General features: G+C 39.9%; 1 protein-coding gene across 1 annotated transcript in view; it reads left to right on the top strand.

The window, feature by feature from the left end:
• The window catches only part of CRY2 (cryptochrome circadian regulator 2), a 100,998-nt gene that overhangs the window by 23,786 nt on the left and 52,068 nt on the right, over positions 1–25,144 (top strand). The window contains exon 3 of the mRNA XM_053720288.1: positions 19,085–19,227. Coding sequence (XP_053576263.1) covers positions 19,085–19,227 — 143 coding nt within the window. The remainder of the gene's footprint in view (positions 1–19,084; positions 19,228–25,144) is intronic.

Consider the following 25,144-nt stretch of genomic DNA (forward strand, 5'->3'; position numbering starts at 1 on the left):
GTGGGCTACAGAAGCAGGGCTGTGACATAGGTATGTGGCTGACAGGTGGGCTACAGAAGCAGGGCTGTGACATAGGTATGTGGCTGACAGGTGGGCTGCAGAAGCAGGGCTGTGACATAGGTATGTGGCTGACAGGTGGTCTGCAGAAGCAGGGCTGTAACGTGGCTATGTAGCTGAAAGGCGAGCATTAGAAGCAGGGCTGTGACGTGGCTATGTGACAGGCGGGCTGCAGAAGCAGCGCTGTGACATAGGTGTATGGCTGACAGGCGGGCTGCAGAAGCAGGGTTGTGACGTGGGTATGTGGCTGGCATGTGGGCTACAGAATCAGGGCTGTGACATAGGTGTGTGGCTGACAGGCGGGCTGCCGAAGCAGGACTGGGATGTGGGTATCTGGCTGACAGGCTACAGCAACAGGGCTGGGACGTGGGTATGTTCTGTGGACACATTTAGAGATTGGCTACAAAACTAATAAAGGTAATGGAGGATTTAGACTACGGAGAAGAAGTTAGCCAAACTCAGACTGTTCTCTAGAGGGAAAAAAAGGGGGTGATGTATAATTACTTTATATGAACATATTTAAGGGTCATATACAAAGCTGGTAGAAGCTTGGTTTGTTCCAAGTCAGTCAAACTCCAATAGAAGCATTGTTGCTACAATATGCTTATTTTTTGCAAACTCACATCAGTGGAAAGTTACCAGAGGTTTTGTGATGACTTTACCTATACAAGCATACTGTCAAGCATTCGCCAGTAAGAGACGCTGCACATGCATTCCCTGTTTACATATGTTTAGTGTGCTGACTAACTACAGCCTTGGGCTCAAGAAAAAAGCAATGAGAATTGGTGACAGGAAAAATTGACTAATGCCAATGTCTCCGACCATTCATGGCTTTCCCTGTGGCTATTTGACAGTGAGGAGTCACATGGGGAGCATTTTCTGGCTAATAGTGTATTTATATTGGCTCCATTAGATGCGTGTGCTGTCATGTGACATTTCAATCTGCTGAGATTGCTTTCTATGATGGGTTTAGATTGTAGTGGGTAGATCTCGGATCCTAGCAGCAAATTGTCTTAACCTGACCCTGCTTATGGCCCTTATAATTTTCTTATACCCCAAAAATATACATACTCAAATTAATCTCATGATCCTAGAAGATGTTTGGACTGCTCATAATTTGTTTCAACCTCCACTAAAATTGTTAATTTGTGGTCTTTCTGTATAGACCCAGACTGATGTTATGTTGCATTTTTAATTTTAGACACAATCATCTGTTAAAGAAACATAAAAGTGCAAAAATAAAATGCTATAATGTAATTTCATTATTGCACTATTGCCTGCATATAACTGTATTTAACTCTCCCACAGGCTTAAAGTGACATTTTTATTTCATGATTTATATAGAGCATTCAATTTTAAACAACTTACCAATTTACTACCATTATCAAATTTGCTTCATTCTCTTGGTTTCCTTTGCTGAAGCAGTAGCAATGCACTACTGGGAGTTAGCGGAGCACATGGTGAGCCAATATCAAGAGGCATATAATTGCATCCACCAATCGGCAGCAAGTTTCCAGTAGTGCATTGCAGCTTTTGAGCCTACATAGGTATGGTTTTTCAACAAAGGATGCAGAGAAAGCAAATAAGATTTGATAAGAGTAAGTTGTTTAGAATTGCATGCCCTATCTGAATAATGAACATTTCTCCTGTTAAGTGTGATCAGTCCACGGGTCATCATTACTTCTGGGATATTAACTCCTCCCCAACAGGAAGTGCAAGAGGATCACCCAGCAGAGCTGCTATATAGCTCCTCCCCTCTACGTCACACCCAGTCATTCTCTTGCACCCAACTAATAGATAGGATGTGTGAGAGGACTGTGGTGATTTTACTTAGTTTTTATAACTTCAATCAAAAGTTTGTTATTTTAAAACGGCACCGGAGTGTGTTGTTCCTTCTCAGGGAGAATTTGAAGAAGAGTCTACCTGAGTTTTTCTGTATGATTTTAACCGGAGTAGTTAAGATCATGTTGCTGTTCTCGGCCATCTGAGGAGTGAGGTAAACTTCAGATCAGGGGACAGCGGGCAGGTTCACCTGCAAAGAGGTATGTAGCAGCTTATTATTTTCTGAGAATGGAATTGACTAGAAAATACTGCAAATACCTATATAAAGTAAGTTCAGCCTTAAATGCAGTAGTAGCGACTGGTATCAGGCTGTCATGTATGTATATTTTCACTTCAGTATTCTGGGGAATGGCATTTCACTGAAATAATACTGTTTACATAAAGCTTTAGCCTATTTTGCAGTAAAAACGGCTTGCAGCAGGCTTTTTATGACAAATACATTTATTGATTTTAAACGTTTTTGCTGGCATGTGAAATCGTTTATTTTTCTGAGGTACTGGGTGAAAACTTATTTGGGCATTAGTTTTATCCACTTGGCGGGCATTTTGTTTGATTTATGACAGTTTACTGATCTCCCTCACTGTTGTGTGTGAGGGGGAGGGGCTGAATTTGGCGCTTTTACTACGCATCAAAAATTCAGTCACAAGTCTGTTCTTCTTCCCTGCATGATCCGGTTCGTCTCTACAGAGCTCAGGGGTCTTCAAAAGTTATTTTGAGGGAGGTAATCACTCACAGCAGACCTGTGAGATTGTGCTTGACTGTGATAAAAAACGTTACATTCTGTACTTTTTTTCTGCTATTAAAGGGCTAGTTATCCATTACTAATGGGAGCAATCCTTTGCTAAAATTGTATTTTTACTGGGAAAAAAGTTTGTTTTCATAAAATTATCTGTTTTATTGTACTCAACTGTCATATCTTTCTGTGCTTCTTAAAGGCACAGTGCGTTTTTGCATACTATTATAAAAGTGAATTGAAAAGTATTTCCAAGTTTGCTGGTTATTTGCTAGTGTGTTAAACATGTCTGACTCAGAGGAATATCTCTGTGCTATATGTGCTAAAGCCAAAGTGGAGCCCAATAGAAATTTATGTACTAATTGTATTGATGCTGCTTTAAATAAAAGTCAATCTGTACAAATTGAACAGCATTCACCAGACAACGAGAGGAAAGTTATGCCGACTAACTCCCCTCACGTGTCAGTACCTGCATCTCCCGCTCGGGGGATGCGTGATATTGTAACGCCGGGTACTTCAGGGCGGCCATTACAAATCACATTGCAGGACATGGCTAATGTTATGACTGAGGTTTTGTCTAAATTACCAGAACTTAGAGGAAAGCGGGACCACTCTGGGGTGAGAACAGAGTGCGCTGATAATACTAGGGCCATGTCAGATACTGGGTCACAGTATGCGGAACATGAGGACGGAGAGCTTCAATCTGCAGGTGACGGTTCTGATCCCATTAGAGTGGATTCAGACATTTCTAATTTTAAGTTTAAGCTTGAAAACCTCCGCGTACTGTTAGGGGAGGTATTAGCGGCTCTGAATGATTGTAACACCGTTGCAATTCCAGAGAAATTATGTAGGCTGGATAGATACTATGCGGTACCGGCGAGTACTGACGTATTTCCTATACCTAAGAGGCTTACAGAGATAATTACTAAGGAGTGGGATAGGCCCGGTGTGCCCTTTTCCCCCCTCCTGTATTTAGAAAAATGTTTCCAATAGACGCCACCACACGGGACTTATGGCAGACGATCCCTAAGGTGGAGGGAGCGGTTTCGACTCTGGCTAAGCGTACCACTATCCCGGTGGAGGATAGCTGTGCTTTTTCTGATCCAATGGATAAAAAATTAGAAGGTTACCTTAAGAAAATGTTTGTTCAACAAGGTTTTATATTGCAACCTCTTGCATGTATTGCGTCTGTCACGGCCGCATCAGCCTTTTGGTCCGAGTCCCTGGAAGAGACTCTTGACTCAATAACTATAGAGGAAATTTCAAACAAGCTTAAAACACTTAAGCTAGCTAATTCATTTGTTTCAGATGCCGTTGTACATTTAACTAAACTTACGGCTAAGAATTCCGGATTCGCCATTCAGGCACGCAGAGCACTGTGGCTAAAATCCTGGTCAGCTGATGTTACTTCTAAATCTAAGTTACTCAACATACCTTTCAAAGGGCAGACCTTATTCGGGCCCGGTTTGAAGGAAATTATCGCTGACATTACAGGAGGTAAAGGCCACGCCCTGCCTCAAGACAGAGCCAAGCCGAAGGCTAGACAGTCTAATTTTCGTTCCTTTCGTAATTTCAAGACAGGAGCAGCATCAAATTCCTCTGCACCAAAACAGGAAGGAGCTGTTGCTCGCTACAGACAAGGCTGGAGACCTAACCAGTCCTGGAACAAGGGCAAGCAGGCCAGAAAACCTGCTGCTGCCCCTAAGACAGCATGAATCGAGGGCCCCCGATCCGGGAACGGATCTAGTGGGGGGCAGACTTTCTCTCTTTGCCCAGGCTTGGGCAAGAGATGTCCAGGATCCCTGGGCGTTAGAGATCATATCTCAGGGATATCTTCTGGACTTCAAATCCTCTCCCCCAAAAGGGAGATTCCATCTGTCAAGGTTGTCAACAAACCAAATAAAGAAAGAGGCGTTTCTACGCTGTGTACAAGATCTTTTACTAATGGGAGTGATCCATCCGGTTCCGCGGTCGGAACACGGACAGGGGTTTTACTCAAATCTGTTTGTGGTTCCCAAGAAAGAAGGAACCTTCAGACCAATCTTGGATTTAAAGATCCTAAACAAATTCCTAAGAGTTCCATCGTTCAAAATGGAAACTATTCGGACAATCCTACCCATGATCCATAAGGGTCAGTACATGACCACAGTGGATTTAAAGGATGCTTACCTTCACATACCGATTCACAGAGATCATTTCCGGTATCTAAGGTTTGCCTTCCTAGACGGGCATTACCAGTTTGTAGCTCTTCCATTCGGGTTGGCTACGGCTCCAAGAATCTTCACAAAGGTTCTGGGGGCTCTTCTGGCGGTGCTAAGACCGCGAGGAATCTCGGTAGCTCCATACCTAGACGACATTCTGATTCAAGCTTCAAGCTTTCAAACTGCCAAGTCTCATACAGAGTTTGTACTGGCATTTCTAAGATCGCATGGGTGGAAGGTAAACGAAAAGAAGAGTTCTCTCGTTCCACTCAGACAGTTCCCTTCTTGGGGACTCTTATAGATTCTGTAGAAATGAAGATTTACCTGACAGAAGACAGGTTAACAAAACTTCAAAACGCCTGCCGTGTCCTTCATTCCATTCAACACCCGTCAGTGGCTCAATGTATGGAGGTGATCGGCTTAATGGTAGCGGCAATGGACATAGTCCCCTTTGCACGCCTACACCTCAGACCGCTGCAATTGTGCATGCTAAGTCAGTGGAATGGGGATTACTCAGATTTGTCCCCCACTCTGAATCTGGATCAAGAGACCAGAAATTCTCTTCTGTGGTGGCTTTCTCGGCCACATCTGTCCAAGGGGATGCCATTCAGCAGGCCAAATTGGACAATTGTAACAACAGACGCCAGCCTGTTAGGTTGGGGCGCTGTCTGGAATTCCCTGAAGGCTCAGGGATCATGGACTCAGGAGGAGAGTCTCCTGCCAATAAACATTCTGGAATTGAGAGCAGTTCTCAATGCCCTTCTGGCTTGGCCCCAGTTAACAACTCGGGGGTTCATCAGATTTCAGTCGGACAACATCACGACTGTAGCTTACATCAACCATCAAGGAGGAACAAGAAGCTCCCTAGCGATGATGGAAGTATCAAAGATAATTCGTTGGGCAGAGTCTCACTCTTGCCATCTCTCAGCAATCCACATTCCGGGAGTGGAGAACTGGGAGGCGGATTTCCTAAGTCGTCAGACTTTTCATCCGGGGGAGTGGGAACTTCATCCGGAGGTCTTTGCCCAAATACTTCGACGTTGGGGCAAACCAGAGATAGATCTCATGGCGTCTCGACAGAACGCCAAGCTTCCTCGTTACGGGTCCAGATCCAGGGATCCGGGAGCGGCCCTAGTAGATGCTTTGACAGCACCTTGGACCTTCGGGAGAGCTTATGTGTTTCCACCCTTTCCGATGCTTCCTCGATTGATCGCCAGAATCAAACAGGAGAGAGCATCAGTAATTCTAATAGCGCCTGCGTGGCCTCGCAGGACCTGGTATGCAGATCTAGTGGACATGTCATCCTGTCCACCTTGGTCTCTGCCTCTGAGACAGGACCTTCTGATTCAGGGTCCTTTCAAACATCAAAATCTAATTTCTCTGAAGCTGACTGCCTGGAGATTGAACGCTTGATTTTATCAAAACGTGGATTCTCTGAGTCAGTAATTGATACCCTGATACAGGCTAGGAAGCCTGTTACCAGAAAGATTTATCATAAAATATGGCGTAAATACCTATATTGGTGCGAATCCAAAGGTTACTCTTGGAGTAAGGTTAGGATTCCTAGGATATTGTCTTTTCTACAAGAGGGTTTAGAAAAGGGCTTATCCGCTAGTTCTTTAAAGGGACAGATCTCAGCTCTGTCCATTTTGTTATACAAACGTCTGTCAGAAGTTCCAGACGTTCAGGCTTTTTGTCAGGCTTTGGCCAGGATTAAGCCTGTGTTTAAAAATGTTGCTCCGCCATGGAGTTTAAACCTTGTTCTTAACGTTTTACAGGGAGTTCCGTTTGAACCCCTTCATTCCGTTGATATAAAATTGTTATCTTGGAAAGTTCTATTTTTAATGGCTATTTCCTCGGCTCGAAGAGTCTGAGTTATCAGCCTTACATTGTGATTCTCCTTATCTGATTTTTCACTCGGATAAGGTAGTTCTGCGTACTAAACCTGGGTTCTTACCTAAGGTAGTCACTAACAGGAATATCAATCAGGAGATTGTTGTTCCATCCTTGTGTCCTAATCCTTCCTCAAAGAAGGAACGACTTCTGCACAATCTAGATGTAGTTCGTGCCCTAAAATTCTATTTACAGGCAACTAAAGATTTTCGACAAACATCTTCCCTGTTTGTCATTTACTCTGGTCAGAGGAGAGGTCAAAAAGCTTCGGCTACCTCTCTCTTTTTGGCTTCGTAGCATAATACGTTTAGCCTATGAGACTGCTGGACAGCAGCCTCCTGAAAGAATTACAGCTCATTCCACTAGAGCTGTGGCTTCCACTTGGGCCTTTAAGAATGAGGCCTCTGTTGAACAGATTTGCAAGGCTGCAACTTGGTCTTCTCTTCATACTTTTTCAAAATATTACAAATTTGACACTTTTGCTTCTTCGGAAGCTATTTTTGGTTGAAAGGTTCTTCAGGCAGTGGTTCCTTCTGTATAAAGATCCTGCCTATCCCTCCCGTCATCCGTGTACTTTTGCTTTGGTATTGGTATCCCAGAAGTAATGATGACCCGTGGACTGATCACACTTAACAGGAGAAAACATAATTTATGCTTACCTGATAAATTCCTTTCTCCTGTAGTGTGATCAGTCCACGGCCCGCCCTGTTTTTTACGGCAGGTCTAAATTTTTAAATTATACTCCAGTCACCACTGCACCCTTTAGCTTCTCCTTTCTCGTTGGTTCTTGGTCGAATGACTGGGTGTGACGTAGAGGGGAGGAGCTATATAGCAGCTCTGCTGGGTGATCCTCTTGCACTTCCTGTTGGGGAGGAGTTAATATCCCAGAAGTAATGATGACCCGTGGACTGATCACACTACAGGAGAAAGGAATTTATCAGGTAAGCATAAATTATGTTTTTTTTTAAATTTTGATTTACTGTCCCTTTAAACACATAGTTAAAGCAGCAATGCACTTCTGCAAGCTAGCTCAACACATCTGAACCAATGACAAAAGGCATGTGTGTAGCTGCCAATCACCAGCTGACTCCTGGTTTTCTAGATATGCTTTCTCCTGTTAAGTGTAGTCAGTCCACGGGTCATCATTACTTATGGGATATTAACTCCTCCCCAACAGGAAGTGCAAGAGGATCACCCAAGCAGAGCTGCTATATATCTCCTCCCCTCTACGTCACACCCAGTCATTCTCTTGCACCCAACTAAGGGACAGATCTCAGCTCTGTCCATTCTTTTACACAAACGTCTGTCAGAAGTTCCAGACGTTCAGGCTTTTTGTCAAGCTTTGGCCAGGATTAAGCCTGTGTTTAAAACTGTTGCTCCACCATGGAGCTTAAATTTAGTTCTTAACGTTTTACAGGGTGTTCCGTTTGAACCCCTTCATTCCATTGATATCAAATTGTTATCTTGGAAAGTTCTGTTTTTAATGGCTATTTCCTCGGCTCGAAGAGTCTCTGAGTTATCGGCCTTACATTGTGATTCTCCTTATCTGATTTTTCATTCAGACAAGGTAGTTCTGCGTACTAAACCTGGGTTCTTACCTAAGGTAGTCACTAATAGGAATATCAATCAAGAGATTGTTGTTCCATCGTTGTGCCCTAATCCTTCTTCAAAGAAGGAACGACTTTTGCACAATCTGGACGTTGTCCGTGCCCTGAAATTTTATTTACAGGCAACTAAAGATTTTCGCCAAACTTCTTCCCTGTTTGTCGTTTATTCTGGACAGAGGAGAGGTCAAAAAGCTTCTGCTACCTCTCTCTCTTTCTGGCTTCGTAGCATAATACGTTTAGCCTATGAGACTGCTGGACAGCAGCCTCCTGAAAGAATTACAGCTCATTCTACTAGAGCTGTGGCTTCCACTTGGGCCTTTAAGAATGAGGCCTCTGTTGAACAGATTTGCAAGGCTGCAACTTGGTCTTCTCTTCATACTTTTTCCAAATTTTACAAATTTGACACTTTTGCTTCTTCGGAGGCTGTTTTTGGGAGAGAGGTTCTTCAGGCAGTGGTTCCTTCCGTATAAAGATCCTGCCTGTCCCTCCCGTCATCCGTGTACTTTAGCTTTGGTATTGGTATCCCATAAGTAATGATGACCCGTGGACTGACTACACTTAACAGGAGAAAACATAATTTATGCTTACCTGATAAATTCCTTTCTCCTGTAGTGTAGTCAGTCCACGGCCCGCCCTGTTTTTTATGGTAGGTCTAAATTTTTAAATTATACTCCAGTCACCACTGCACCCTATAGTTTCTCCTTTCTCGTTTGGTTCTCGGTCGAATGACTGGGTGTGACGTAGAGGGGAGGAGCTATATAGCAGCTCTGCTTGGGTGATCCTCTTGCACTTCCTGTTGGGGAGGAGTTAATATCCCATAAGTAATGATGACCCGTGGACTGACTACACTACAGGAGAAAGGAATTTATCAGGTAAGCATAAATTATGTTTTTTCAACAAAGGATACCAAAAGAACAAACTACATTTGATAATAGAAGTAAGTTTAGAAGTATTATCTTAAAGGGACAGTATACACTAATTTTCATATAACTGCATGTAATAGACACTACTATAAAGAATAAGATGCACAGATACTGATATAAAAATCCAGTATAAAACTGTTTAAAAACTTACTTAGAAGCTGTCAGTTTGGCTCTGTTGAAAAGGCAGCTGGAAAGCCCACTGCAAGTGGCAAATAAGACACTCCCCCCCCTTCTTTTGCATATGAACAGACCCTTTACACAAACAGGAGCAAGCTGGAGAAGGTAGCTGACAGTATTCACATAAAACTTTAAGGCTTGGTTAGGAGTCTGAAAATCAGAGCAATGTTATTTAAAAATAAGCAAAACTATACATTTATTTTTTAAAAAAACTTTATGGGCTATATAAATAGATCATCTACAAAACATTTATGCAAAGAAAAAATGAGTGTATAATGTCCCTTTAACTGTAGAGGTTTAATTTTGACTCGTGTCCCCTTAAGTGCTATATGGTTAAGATACCCTCCAGCCTCCCACTCCCCAGCATTACAGAATGTTTCCTTTGTCCTTTGCACATCTTTCTTTGAATGTGTTCCTGTCTATGCAGCTTCCTATTAGAACCCTCTTCTCTCCTGTTTACGTGTTCTGCTGCATGTTGTTCTTTAGGGAACACATTAGTCTGCTTCTGCTGTGCTGGTTTTTGGATTTAATATCTCTTTGCATCTCCTTTAATAAATATAGAAACCGCCAACGCTTGCAGAAAAATCTTCTCATTAGAATATAGTTTCCTGACTTGTTTTATCAGTCACACAAATAGAAGAAACTTAATGAGATTTCAACTGGATATTTTCAGTCTTGCCTATAGAAAAGATTGTTTCAGCTGTATCTCAGTCTAAAGTGTATTAATTGACTTTCGGTCTCCAATTAGTTTTCAAACATGACAATTAATTTAGTGTTCATACATCTGAAGATAATACTGTAAATGAGCATTCATAATAGTGTCTATATTTATGTACGTGTATATACTATATTTATCTCATTTCAATCATAGAAACAAGTTTGAGAATATCTCAAATGAAGTATGTGCACAACAAATGCCACTCACAGGTTGGTAGTAAATAAAAACACATTTTTTATTAAGTAGAAAAAAAATATTTTAGAAAAGTAACGGATATCTAATCACAATACGTGTCTGTGTGTATATATATATATATATATATATATATATATATATATATATATATATATATATATATATATTCACAATGACTCCCCTTTTTACTTTTAGCCTGCTTTTTAAGGCAGACTTCCCTTTACGCCATAGCATCGCCTCATTACACAGCTTTTACGCTTAGCTAGGGTTAGTACAGTGATTCAGACCAATTTCTGTGGGAAAAGCAAGTCTTCTGACTTGTCTAGATTTGTAAATGGTTTACACAATGAGTTATTTTCCTCTACATTTTGTATTTAGTGGGGGATTTTAAACTCACTTTTCGACTCCCCATAATTTTAATTGTTGTTGTATTTCTCCCAGAAATGAACTTTTCCAAGCAGTGATTCAACCTACTCCCAGCTGATGAGTGGCAATAACCACGAAACGACTGTCCTGGGATTGGTCTGAATCACTGTACTAACCCTAGCTAAGCGTAAAAGCTGTGTAATGCGGCGATGCTATGGCATAAAGGGAAGTCTGCCTTAAAAAGCAGGCTAAAAGTATAAAGGTGAGTCATTGTGCACCTCATTTGCATGTCTTACCCAGAATATCTTGCTGCATTGGAAACAGTGAAATCGGAGAGTTTCTGTGGGAAAAGCAAGTCTTCTGTCTTGTCTAGATTTGTAAATGGTTTACACAATGAGTTATTTTCTCTACATTTTGTATTTAGTGGAGGATTTTAAACTCACTTTTCGTCTGAGACTCACAGGAATGAACAACTGGCTCAATACCAATGTTAGTCTGTTCTATGGCGATTTACCACCTGGGTGCAGCTTTTTTTTTCCCTGGCAACAATAGGAGGTGATAGAAACAAACTATTAAGACGGGAAGCTCAATGGATGTTCCGATTAGGGACTTTATATCCGAAAGGATTGAACTCTCCACCGGACTATGGTGCTCTGATATAATGTAATGTAGTGATTGGCGCTAAAACACGAGTGACGCTTAGTTACCGAAACCGGAAGTGACGTACCTTCCGGTGGCAGTCTTAGGATACGCACGCATAGGTAAACACGAGGGTATGTTTGGACACTGAGTGCGTGTTTTTTTTTACGATTATGACTGTGTAGACACGTGTAATAAATCACAATATGGCACTAGACTGAATCAAGGTATTAAGTAGATGGGCGACGCACTGTATGTTCACTACGATACACCGGAAGTGGTTGTTTAACTTCCGGAGTTTGTTTTAACATAGTCATGATGAATATTACAAGGATATATAAGTTGGATTATGACTACATGTGTTGAGGACATAAGGAATTAACACTGAGTATGTACACAATATGATAGTGTGGGTTTTCAAATAAAGAGTATTATTGGCACTGCATTATAAACGCATACCGGAAGTATTTGGTTGAAGCACTTCCGGGGTCACGCATTGTAAACCGGAAGTAGTGAAAGGTTGGCGCTTTTTCTGAACAGGAAGTGGGATGTGTTCTTGTATTTGTTTGCTTATTTAAGGTGCAGTGTGTTTGTACACTTTATGTTCTGAGGAAGGGGAGGTTTACTCCCCGAAACGTCAATAAATTTGACCCCAGTTTTTGAAGAAATCCTGTCTGTTTCCTGTTTTGTTGAAGATTGTTTATTTCACAGAACCTTCAGGTGGTTGTCTCATGGAGGGCAGATTCACACAGTGTGGCGTGTGTGTGTGTGTGTATATATATATGTATGTGTGTATATGTGTGTATGTATGTACAGTATGTGTGTGTGTTTATATATATATATATATATATATATATATATATATGTATGTTTGTGTGTATATATATATATATGTGTGTATGTATGTACAGTATGTGTGTGTGTGTTTATATATATATATATATATATATATATATATATATGTATGTTTGTGTATATATATATATATGTGTGTGTGTGATATATATATATATATATATATATATATATATATATATATATATATATATATATATATATATATATATATATATATATATACACATATACAGGGAGTGCAGAATTATTAGGCAAATGAGTATTTTGACCACATCATCCTCTTTATGCATGTTGTCTTACTCCAAGCTGTATAGGCTCGAAAGCCTACTACCAATTAAGCATATTAGGTGATGTGCATCTCTGTAATGAGAAGGGGTGTGGTCTAATGACATCAACACCCTATATCAGGTGTGCATAATTATTAGGCAACTTCCTTTCCTTTGGCAAAATGGGTCAAAAGAAGGACTTGACAGGCTCAGAAAAGTCAAAAATAGTGAGATATCTTGCAGAGGGATGCAGCACTCTTAAAATTGCAAAGCTTCTGAAGCGTGATCATCGAACAATCAAGCGTTTCATTCAAAATAGTCAACAGGGTCGCAAGAAGCGTGTGGAAAAACCAAGGCGCAAAATAACTGCCCATGAACTGAGAAAAGTCAAGCGTGCAGCTGCCAAGATGCCACTTGCCACCAGTTTGGCCATATTTCAGAGCTGCAACATCACTGGAGTGCCCAAAAGCACAAGGTGTGCAATACTCAGAGACATGGCCAAGGTAAGAAAGGCTGAAAGACGACCACCACTGAACAAGACACACAAGCTGAAACGTCAAGACTGGGCCAAGAAATATCTCAGATTTTTCTAAGGTTTTATGGACTGATGAAATGAGAGTGAGTCTTGATGGGCCAGATGGATGGGCCCGTGGCTGGATTGGTAAAGGGCAGAGAGCTCCAGTCCGACTCAGACGCCAGCAAGGTGGAGGTGGAGTACTGGTTTGGGCTGGTATCATCAAAGATGAGCTTGTGGGGCCTTTTCGGGTTGAGGATGGAGTCAAGCTCAACTCCCAGTCCTACTGCCAGTTTCTGGAAGACACCTTCTTCAAGCAGTGGTACAGGAAGAAGTCTGCATCTTTCAAGAAAAAACATGATTTTCATGCTGGACAATGCTCCATCACACGCATCCAAGTACTCCACAGCGTGGCTGGCAAGAAAGGGTATAAAAGAAGAAAATCTAATGACATGGCCTCCTTGTTCACCTGATCTGAACCCCATTGAGAACCTGTGGTCCATCATCAAATGTGAGATTTACAAGGAGGGAAAACAGTACACCTCTCTGAACAGTGTCTGGGAGGCTGTGGTTGCTGCTGCACGCAATGTTGATGGTGAACAGATCAAAACACTGACAGAATCCATGGATGGCAGGCTTTTGAGTGTCCTTGCAAAGAAAGGTGGCTATATTGGTCACTGATTTGTTTTTGTTTTGTTTTTGAATGTCAGAAATGTATATTTGTGAATGTTGAGATGTTATATTGGTTTCACTGCTAAAAATAAATAATTGAAATGTGTATATATTTGTTTTTTGTTAAGTTGCCTAATAATTATGCACAGTAATAGTCACCTGCACACACAGATATCCCCCTAAAATAGCTATAACTAAAAACAAACTAAAAACTACTTCCAAAACTATTCAGCTTTGATATTAATGAGTTTTTTGGGTTCATTGAGAACATGGTTGTTGTTGTTCAATAATAAAATTAATCCTCAAAAATACAACTTGCCTAATAATTCTGCACTCCCTGTATATGCTACAGTGTAAAGTAGTGAGTGTACAGCCTGTATAACAGTGTAAATTTCCCCTCAAAATAACTCAACACACAGCCATTAATGTATAAACCGTTGGCAACAAAAGTGAGTACACCCCTAAGTGGAAATGTCCAAATTGGGTCCAATTAGCCATTTTCCCTCCCCGGTGTCATGTGACTCGTTAGTGTTACAAGGTCTCAGATGTGAATGGGGAGCAGGTGTGTTAAATTTGTTGTTATCGCTCTCATACTGGTCACTGGAATTTCAACATGGCACCTCATGGCAAATTACTCTCTCTGAGGATCTGAAAAAAAGAATTGTAGCTCTACATAAAGATGGCCTAGGCTATAAGAAGATTGCCAAGACCCTGAAACTGAGCTGCAGCACGGTGGGCAAGATCATACCGCGGTTTCACAGGACAGGTTCCACTCAGAACAGTCCTCGCCATGGTCGATCAAAGAAGTTTAGTGCACGTGGTTAAAAAATATTTTACCAGGAAGGATACATTGAGATTTCTCTTGTTTTCAATTATGTCCTGGGTCCACAAAACATTGCATTGATACAATAGGGTACAATAAAATACAAAAACAATATTAATGTATGCAAAATTTAACAGAACAGGTAGGAAATATATAATCAACCATGACAGGTGCATTCTGTTTTGAGATATGCAGAGAGGGATCTCTTAAAGGATTTCAGACTTGGGGAAGGTTTTAAAGTGTGCGGGAGGTTGTTCCATAATTGTGGTGCTCTGTAGGAAAAGGAGGATCGAGCTGCTTTCTTTTTGTATGGAGGCAAACTAAATAATGTACTGGTACTGGATCGGAGGTTATCGGAGGTGGGAACAGCTGGGGAGAGCATTCTGCTCAGATACACACACACACGTGTATGTGTGTGTGTGTGTGTGTGTGTATATATATATATATATATATATATATATGTGTGTGTGTATATATATATATATATATATTTATTATATATAAGATATTTGTCTCCTTGTTTGCTTCTATGGATTTATGAGTTCATCTATCTATTAATATCTGTACTATATATGTGGGTGTTTATTTTAATGTGTAGTATGTATGTATATAAAGAGATTTAGCAATAGATACATATTGCTTGTTTTCTGTTTTTTTTTAATACACAAACAAATTGACATAAGTGAATAAGCCACCTTGTGTTTTATGGCCTACAGCAATGGTGCCATTAATTTACTTGAGCATTAGTTAAATAAATAATATAATGGTTCTGGAGAGCTTGTCACTGTTTGGATAAGTATTGATTTTGTTGGGCCGCTGAGCTTCTTCCCCTCTGTGCTTCTCTGTAGAGAAAAGAAAACGTGATATTTTGTTGTCACAAGCTTGAAAAAAATCTCACATTGAGCTGATTCCTGTGTCTTCCGTCTTCCTGTGACGCGATCAATACGGCTTCCCCAAGGAGCCTGATTATCTTATTGAGAGACAGTAACTGACAAGCGTTACCCTGGAGATTACAAGCACAGCTATAGGAATATACAACTGGGGCATATAGCACAGAGAGGGTTATTACACTTTCCCAGGTGGGTATATGATAGCTCAGAAGCACTTCTCTGGGATCATAGACTGGGGCACAACTGTAGGGACGGTGCTAATCACTAAGGAAATAACGTGAGAAGATTTTGTGTTTAAGAAAATGGAAAGATGTTGTGGTAGCAATGTTTGTGTATGCTGGCGCAGCTATTGAGCTTGTTGTATATTTTACTACATGACAAAGAAATGTAAAGTCTAAAGGGGCATTAAATGCAAAATCTAACTTCCCACATTTTGTTTTTAATATCGCATAGCAAACAAGTAATGCACTTTATATTTTCCTTATTTACTTATTTACTATAAGTTGTATTTACATACAATGATTTTTCTACTGCTCCAGAGACATTAAGATTGGATCTTACAAACCTCAGATATTTGGCCCTAGAACATTCTACACAGTGATTGATTGTTGAGTTTGGGAGCTTATGTATATCTGTCTCTTAATTTGCCACAGCAGAGGACATAAGAAATAACATAATTTGAAGACTTCTAAAAATATGTTTCTGGACTGCAAAACAATGCATCTTATCTAACAAAAAGAGTTTTAAATATTCATGGAACGTTTTGCTTATATACAGATCTGGTGTAGTGCTGAATTGCTAATATATATACACATACCTACAATGGATATTAGGGCTGTGCTATTAATCGCATGATGCTAATAATCGTGATATGAGGCTACGCAATAACAAAATCTCATGAGGCTGCAATTTTGCTTTCAAAAATAATTGTCTGAAACAGCTTCCTTAAAGGGACACTGAACCCAAATGTTTTCTTTTGTGATTCAGATAGAGCATGACATTTTAAGCAACTGTCTAATTTTTCTTCATTCTCTTTGTATTTTTATTTGAAATGCAAGAATGTAAGTTTCGATGCCGGCCCATTTTTGGTGAACAACCTGGGTTGTCCTTCCTGATTGGTAGATAAATTCATCCACCAATAAGAAAGTGCTGTCCAGAGTTCTGAACCAAAAAAAGCTTGGATGCCTTCTTTTTTAAATAAAGATAGCAAGAGAATGAAGAAAAATTGATAATGGGAGTAAATTAGAAAGTTGCTTAAAAGTGCATGCTCTATCTCAATTAATAAAGAAAAAAATTGGGTTCAGTGTCCCTTTAACATATCAAATCAGTCGCACAAACACTCCAGTCCAGCCAAGCAACAGTACTGATCACTACTCCAAGTAAGGGACCAGGAAGTGTTCCATTACTGTCACAGCACTTAACGCTATCGCAGCCATTTTACGTGCCTCGTGGTTTGTTGCTCCAGTCCTGAGGTGCGCACAAACAAGGAAGGTGACGGACTAACACTGCTCTTTTCTCTGGACTGTTCACTCTGCAGTGCAAACTGCAAGTGGGGGGGAACAAGCCGGCTTTTGTGAACAGTTAAATACATTTTTGAATGCAAAATGTATGTTTAAAAATTGTAATAACGTTGCAATTAAAATGGTAATCGCAATATTTCATAAAAAAATTGGGATTTCTTTTTCCCATGTCGCACAGCCCTAATGCATATGTTTAAATAATACTTCAGTGTCCAAGTCATTTTGTGTTGAGGAGGAAAAAAAAGAAAGGAAAATAGCACATATGGGACGTGGGAAATAAAAACAAATTAGAGCAGAGACAGACTGACGTCAGAGACAGACTGGCGGCAATGCAAGGTGGGCAGGGATAGAGCATTGCAGAGGGAGAAGCATATACAGCAGTGACAGAAAAAAGGGGGAATCGCAGAGCAACAAAACAAAATTCAGAAATGGGTAAAAGCAGATAAACGTTACTGTAGTAATCTCTCTTTCCATGTACAACATCATTTAGACGTACTTAACGCATTTCCCTTGTAGGCGTGTCCTGAAATGCACTCCTCAGCCTAAGAACGATATGTAGTTCCTTGCTCTATGTCACATTCAGTTAGCCATGATGGTAACTTTACAGCGTGTACAACGTATTATCACAAGCAATAGTAAGCTAGCAAGTCAGTATATAAATTGTATGTTCTCTTAACTTACTCTCAATAAGAGAATATAAATTAACTCAAATTTTATATAACCTTTTTAAGAAGGCTGAATAGTAATATTCATTAGTTCTAATAATTGTAAAGGGACATGAAACCCCCCAAAAAAATCATGTTTCAGATGGAGAGAACCATTTTAAACAACATTCAAGTTTACTTCTATAACCTTGTTTGCTTTATTGTTTTAGATGTCTTTTGTTGAATAAATTGCAATGCACATGAATGAGCCAATCACATGAGGCATCTATCTGCAGCCATCAATCAGCAGCTTAAGAGCATATTTAGATATGCTTTTCAACAAAGACTATGAAGTGAATTAAGCAAATTGGATAATAGAAGGAAAGTTGTTTCAAATTGCATGCTCTTTTACAGTGTACTGTAAAATTGTGTTTCCCTTAAAGGGACACTCAAGTCAAAATTAAACTTTCATTATTCAGATAGAGCATGACATTTTAAACAACTTTCCAATTTACTTCCATTATCAAAATGTGCACAGTCTTTTTATATTCAAACTTTTTGAGTCACTAGCTACTACTAAGAATGTACAAGAATAAATGCGTATGTGATTGGCTGATGGCTGTCACATGGTACAGGGGGAGTGGAAATAGACATAACTTTTAAAATTGTCTGAAAAAAATCTACTACTCATTTGAAGTTCAGACTAAGTGCTATTTCATTGTCTTGTTATCTTGCATTTGTTGATTATGCAAATCTACTGTGTTGACTGGTCCTTTAATGTGTATCTAAGGACTTGTTATACCAGCTGCAGAGTATAAAATATATGAGAAATTGCTTCTTTTTTTTTTGTATATGAAACAGCTGGTTTTGTTCTTTTACATTCAAATGGGTTGAACTTGCAGGGAAATTAAACATTAAATTTTATCACGTTCAGAACACACACGTTCTCTCTAAGCCAAATATTTAGATTTTTTTTTTAAATTAACATTTTATGGCTGATCTCTCCTAACCCCCACTGGGAGTGTAATTTCCTCTGCTGACTATATTTACACAGCTTTTATTATAGCCTACACTTATAGCCAATTCAATACACTCCGGGAGGTAAAATGAATTATTGGGAACAATTTAAAGGGGAAAAACATTAGGGTACATTGTCCCTTTAATATTCTTATGCAACTGGAAGCTATTTTTAATTTCCTTTTTTATGTTTTATTCCCATAACTGTATTATACGTGAAAGTATGCAGGGACTGCCGAGAAGGACAGGTAGAGAAAAAAGGGTGAAAACAGACATCTGTCTGGAAGATGATAAAAATAGACACATGAGAGACAAGAAAAAGAGAAAAATATATAGAACAAAAATATCTGTGCATAAGTGAAGTGCTACAAACTAAACTTAGATATGTTTTTGTAGGGGTTATAGTGTTGCTTATTTGCCCAAACGTATTTTTGTACCTCGTTAAACTGCAGCCTACAACTGTTTAATCTTCCTGCTTTTTTTCAGAGCTCCAGTAATACGGAATCTCTCTCTCTTCTGCATCTCTTAGGAGTGGGGTGTCAACCGCTTAACCCTTGAATATGACTCAGAACCCTTTGGAAAGGAGCGGGACGCAGCGATCATGAAGCTAGCCAAGGAAGCTGGCGTGGAGGTCATTGTGAAGAATTCACATACACTCTATGACCTGGACAGGTAAGCTAAGAGCCTTGGTGAAACTGGTCACTTGGTGCACTGTTGTGTAGATCCTTACTGTTAACCATCACAGAAACTCACCAGCAGAGGAAAACTGTCACAAGTCAGGGGAAAGGCATCAGCTTAAAGGGGTACTCAAGTCAAAATTAAACTTTTCACGATTTCAGTACACAATTTTAAACAACTTTTCTTTCATGTAATTAGCAAGAGTCCATGAGCTAGTGACGTATGGGATATACATTCCTACCAGGAGGGGCAAAGTTTCCCAAACCTCAAAATGCCTATAAATACACCCCTCACCACACCCACAATTCAGTTTTACAAACTTTGCCTCCTGTGGAGGTGGTGAAGTAAGTTTGTGCTAGATTCTACGTTGATATGCGCTCCGCAGCAGGTTGGAGCCCGGTTTTCCTCTCAGCGTGCAGTGAATGTCAGAGGGATGTGAGGAGAGTATTGCCTATTTGAATGCAGTGATCTCCTTCTACGGGGTCTATTTCATAGGTTCTCTGTTATCGGTCGTAGAGATTCATCTCTTACCTCCCTTTTCAGATCGACGATATACTCTTATATATACCATTACCTCTGCTGATTCTCGTTTCAGTACTGGTTTGGCTATCTGCTATATGTAGATGAGTGTCCTGGGGTAAGTAAGTCTTATTTTCTGTGACACTCCAAGCTATGGTTGGGCACTTTGTTTATAAAGTTCTAAATATATGTATTCAAACATTTATTTGCCTTGACTCAGAATGTTCAACTTTCCTTATTTTCAGACAGTCAGTTTCATATTTGGGATAATGCATTTTAATTTAACATTTTTCTTACCTTAAAATTTGACTTTTTCCCTGTGGGCTGTTAGGCTCGCGGGGGCTGAAAATGCTTCATTTTATTGCGTCATTCTTGGCGCAGACTTTTTGGGCGAAAAAATTCTATTTCCGTTTCCGGCGTCATACGTGTCGCCGGAAGTTGCGTCATTTTTTGACGTTTTTTTGCGCCAAAAATGTCGGCGTTCCGGATGTGGCGTCATTTTTGGCGCCAAAAAGCATTTAGGCGCCAAATAATGTGGGCGTCTTATTTGGCGCGAAAAAATATGGGCGTCGCTTTTGTCTCCACATTATTTAAGTCTCATTTTTTATTGCTTCTGGTTGCTAGAAGCTTGTTCTTTGGCATTTTTTCCCATTCCTGAAACTGTCATTTAAGGAATTTGATCAATTTTGCTTTATATATATGTTGTTTTTTCTCTTACATATTGCAAGATGTCTCACGTTGCATCTGAGTCAGAAGATACTACAGGAAAATCGCTGTCAAGTGCTGAATCTACCAAAGCTAAGTGTATCTGCTGTAAACTTTTGGTAGCTATTCCTCCAGCTGTTGTTTGTATTGATTGTCATGACAAACTTGTTAAAGCAGATAATATTTCCTTTAGTAAAGTACCATTGCCTGTTGCAGTTCCTTCAACATCTAAGGTGCAGAATGTTCCTGATAATATAAGAGATTTTGTTTCTGAATCCATAAAGAAGGCTGTCTGTTATTTCTCCTTCTAGTAAACGTAAAAAATCTTTTAAAACTTCTCTCCCTACAGATGAATTTTTAAATGAACATCATCATTCTGATTCTGATGATTCCTCTGGTTCAGAGGATTCTGTCTCAGAGGTTGATGCTGATAAATCTTCATATTTATTTAAAATGGAATTTATTCGTTCTTTACTTAAAGAAGTACTAATTGCTCTAGAAATAGAGGATTCTGGTCCTCTTGATACTAATTCTAAACGTTTAGATAAGGTATTTAAAGCTCCTGTGGTTATTCCAGAAGTTTTTCCTGTTCCTAATGCTATTTCTGCAGTAATTTCCAAAGAATGGGATAATTTGGGTAATTCATTTACTCCTTCTAAACGTTTTAAGCAATTATATCCTGTGCCGTCTGACAGATTAGAATTTTGGGACAAGATCCCTAAAGTTGATGGGGCTATTTCTACCCTTGCTAAACGTACTACTATTCCTACGTCAGATGGTACTTCGTTTAAGGATCCTCTAGATAGGAAAATTGAATCCTTTCTAAGAAAAGCTTATCTGTGTTCAGGTAATCTTCTTAGACCTGCTATATCTTTGGCTGATGTTGCTGCAGCTTCAACTTTTTGGTTGGAAACTTTAGCGCAACAAGTAACACATCGTGATTCTCATGATATTATTATTCTCCTTCAGCATGCTAATAATTTTATCTGTGATGCCATTTTTGATATTATCAGAGTTGATGTCAGGTTTATGTCTCTAGCTATTTTAGCTAGAAGAGCTTTATGGCTTAAAACTTGGAATGCTGATATGGCTTCTAAATCAACTTTACTTTCCATTTCTTTCCAGGGTAACAAATTATTTGGTTCTCAGTTGGATTCCATTATTTCAACTGTTACTGGTGGGAAAGGAACTTTTTTTACCACAGGATAAAAAATCTAAAGGTAAAAACAGGGCTAATAATCGTTTTCGTTCCTTTCGTTTCAACAAAGAACAAAAGCCTGATCCTTCATCCTCAGGAGCGGTTTCAGTTTGGAGACCATCTCCAGTCTGGAATAAATCCAAGCCAGCTAGAAAGGCAAAGCCTGCTTCTAAGTCCACATGAAGGTGCGGCCCTCATTCCAGCTCAGCTGGTAGGGGGCAGGTTACGTTTTTTCAAGGAAATTTGGATCAATTCTGTTCACAATCTTTGGATTCAGAGCATTGTTTCAGAAGGGTACAGAATTGGTTTCAAGTTGAGACCTCCTGCAAAGAGATTTTTTCTTTCCCGTGTCCCAGTAAATCCAGTAAAAGCTCAAGCATTTCTGAAATGTGTTTCAGATCTAGAGTTGACTGGAGTAATTATGCCAGTTCCAGTTCCGGAACAGGGGATGGGGTTTTATTCAAATCTCTTCATTGTACCAAAGAAGGAGAATTCTTTCAGACCAGTTCTGGATCTAAAAATATTGAATCGTTATGTAAGGATACCAACGTTCAAGATGGTAACTGTAAGGACTATCTTACCTTTTGTTCAGCAAGGGAATTATATGTCCACAATAGATTTACAGGATGCATATCTGCATATTCCGATTCATCCAGATCATTATCAGTTCCTGAGATTCTCGTTTCTGGACAAGCATTACCAATTTGTGGCTCTGCCGTTTGGCCTAGCTACAGCTCCAAGAATTTTTACAAAGGTTCTCGGTGCCCTTCTGTCTGTAATCAGAGAACAGGGTATTGTGGTATTTCCTTATTTGGACGATATCTTGGTACTTGCTCAGTCTTTACATTTAGCAGAATCTCATACGAATCGACTTGTGTTGTTTCTTCAAGATCATGGTTGGAGGATCAATTTACCAAAAAGTTCTTTGATTCCTCAGACAAGGGTAACTTTTCTGGGTTTCCAGATGGATTCAGTGTCCATGACTCTGTCTTTAACAGACAAGAGACGTCTAAAGTTGATTGCAGCTTGTCGAAACCTTCAGTCACAATCATTCCCTTCGGTAGCCTTATGCATGGAAATTCTAGGTCTTATGACTGCTGCATCGGACGCGATCCCCTTTGCTCGTTTTCACATGCGACCTCTTCAGCTCTGTATGCTGAAGCAATGGTGCAAGGATTACACGGATATCTCAATTAATATCTTTAAAACCGATTGTTCGACACTCTCTAACATGGTGGACAGATCACCATCGTTTAATTCAGGGGGCTTCTTTTGTGCTTCCGACTTGGACTGTAATTTCAACAGATGCAAGTCTCACAGGTTGGGGAGCTGTGTGGGGATCTCTGACGGCACAAGGAGTTTGGGAATCTCAGGAGGTGAGATTACCGATCAATATTTTGGAACTCCGTGCAATTTTCAGAGCTCTTCAGTTTTGGCCTCTTCTGAAGAGAGAATCGTTCATTTGTTTTCAGGCAGACAATGTCACAACTGTGGCATACATCAATCATCAAGGAGGGACTCACAGTCCCCTGGCTATGAAAGAAGTATCTCGAATTTTGGTTTGGGCGGAATCCAGCTCCTGTCTAATCTCTGCGGTTCATATCCCAGGTATAGACAATTGGGAAGCGGATTATCTCAGTCGCCAAACGTTGCATCCGGGCGAATGGTCTCTTCACCCAGAGGTATTTCTTCAGATTGTTCAAATGTGGGAACTTCCAGAAATAGATCTGATGGCGTCCCATCTAAACAAGAAACTTCCCAGGTATCTGTCCAGATCCCGGGATCCTCAGGCGGAGGCAGTGGATGCATTATCACTTCCTTGGAAGTATCATCCTGCCTATATCTTTCCGCCTCTAGTTCTTCTTCCAAGAGTAATCTCCAAGATTCTCAAGGAATGCTCGTTTGTTCTGCTGGTAGCTCCGGCATGGCCTCACAGGTTTTGGTATGCGGATCTTGTCCGGATGGCCTCTTGCCAACCGTGGACTCTTCCGTTAAGACCAGACCTTCTGTCACAAGGTCCTTTTTTCCATCAGGATCTGAAATCCTTAAATTTAAAGGTATGGAGATTGAACGCTTGATTCTTGGTCAAAGAGGTTTCTCTGACTCTGTGATTAATACTATGTTACAGGCTCGTAAATCTGTATCTCGAGAGATATATTATAGAGTCTGGAAGACTTATATTTCTTGGTGTCTTTCTCATCATTTTTCCTGGCATTCTTTTAGAATACCGAGAATTTTACAGTTTCTTCAGGATGGTTTAGATAAGGGTTTGTCTGCAAGTTCTTTGAAAGGACAAATCTCTGCTCTTTCTGTTCTTTTTCACAGAAAGATTGCTATTCTTCCTGATATTCATTGTTTTGTACAAGCTTTGGTTCGTATAAAACCTGTCATTAAGTCAATTTCTCCTCCTTGGAGTTTGAATTTGGTTCTGGGAGCTCTTCAAGCTCCTCCGTTTGAACCTATGCATTCATTGGACATTAAATTACTTTCTTGGAAAGTTTTGTTCCTTTTGGCCATCTCTTCTGCCAGAAGAGTTTCTGAATTATCTGCTCTTTCTTGTGAGTCTCCTTTTCTGATTTTTCATCAGGATAAGGCGGTGTTGCGAACTTCTTTTGAATTTTTACCTAAAGTTGTGAATTCCAACAACATTAGTAGAGAAATTGTGGTTCCTTCATTATGTCCTAATCCTAAGAATTCTAAGGAGAAATCGTTGCATTCTTTGGATGTTGTTAGAGCTTTGAAATATTATGTTGAAGCTACGAAATCTTTTCGTAAGACTTCTAGTCTATTTGTTATCTTTTCCGGTTCTAGAAAAGGCCAGAAAGCTTCTGCCATTTCTTTGGCATCTTGATTGAAATCTTTAATTCATCTTGCCTATGTTGAGTCGGGTAAAACTCCGCCTCAGAGAATTACAGCTCATTCTACTAGGTCAGTTTCTACTTCCTGGGCGTTTAGGAATGAAGCTTCGGTTGACCAGATCTGCAAAGCAGCAACTTGGTCCTCTTTGCATACTTTTACTAAATTCTACCATTTTGATGTATTTTCTTCTTCTGAAGCAGTTTTTGGTAGAAAAGTACTTCAGGCAGCGGTTTCAGTTTGAATCTTCTGCTTATGTTTTTCATTAAACTTTATTTTGGGTGTGGATTATTTTCAGCAGGAATTGGCTGTCTTTATTTTATCCCTCCCTCTCTAGTGACTCTTGTGTGGAAAGATCCACATCTTGGGTAGTCATTATCCCATACGTCACTAGCTCATGGACTCTTGCTAATTACATGAAAGAAAACATAATTTATGTAAGAACTTACCTGATAAATTCATTTCTTTCATATTAGCAAGAGTCCATGAGGCCCGCCCTTTTTTTGTGGTGGTTATGATTTTGTATAAAGCACAATTATTCCAATTCCTTATTTTATATGCTTTCGCACTTTTTTATCACCCCACTTCTTGGCTATTCGTTAAACTGAATTGTGGGTGTGGTGAGGGGTGTAT

The sequence above is a fragment of the Bombina bombina genome, chromosome 7 (genome assembly GCF_027579735.1).
Source record: "Bombina bombina isolate aBomBom1 chromosome 7, aBomBom1.pri, whole genome shotgun sequence".
In the NCBI taxonomy this organism is placed as follows: domain Eukaryota; kingdom Metazoa; phylum Chordata; class Amphibia; order Anura; family Bombinatoridae; genus Bombina; species Bombina bombina.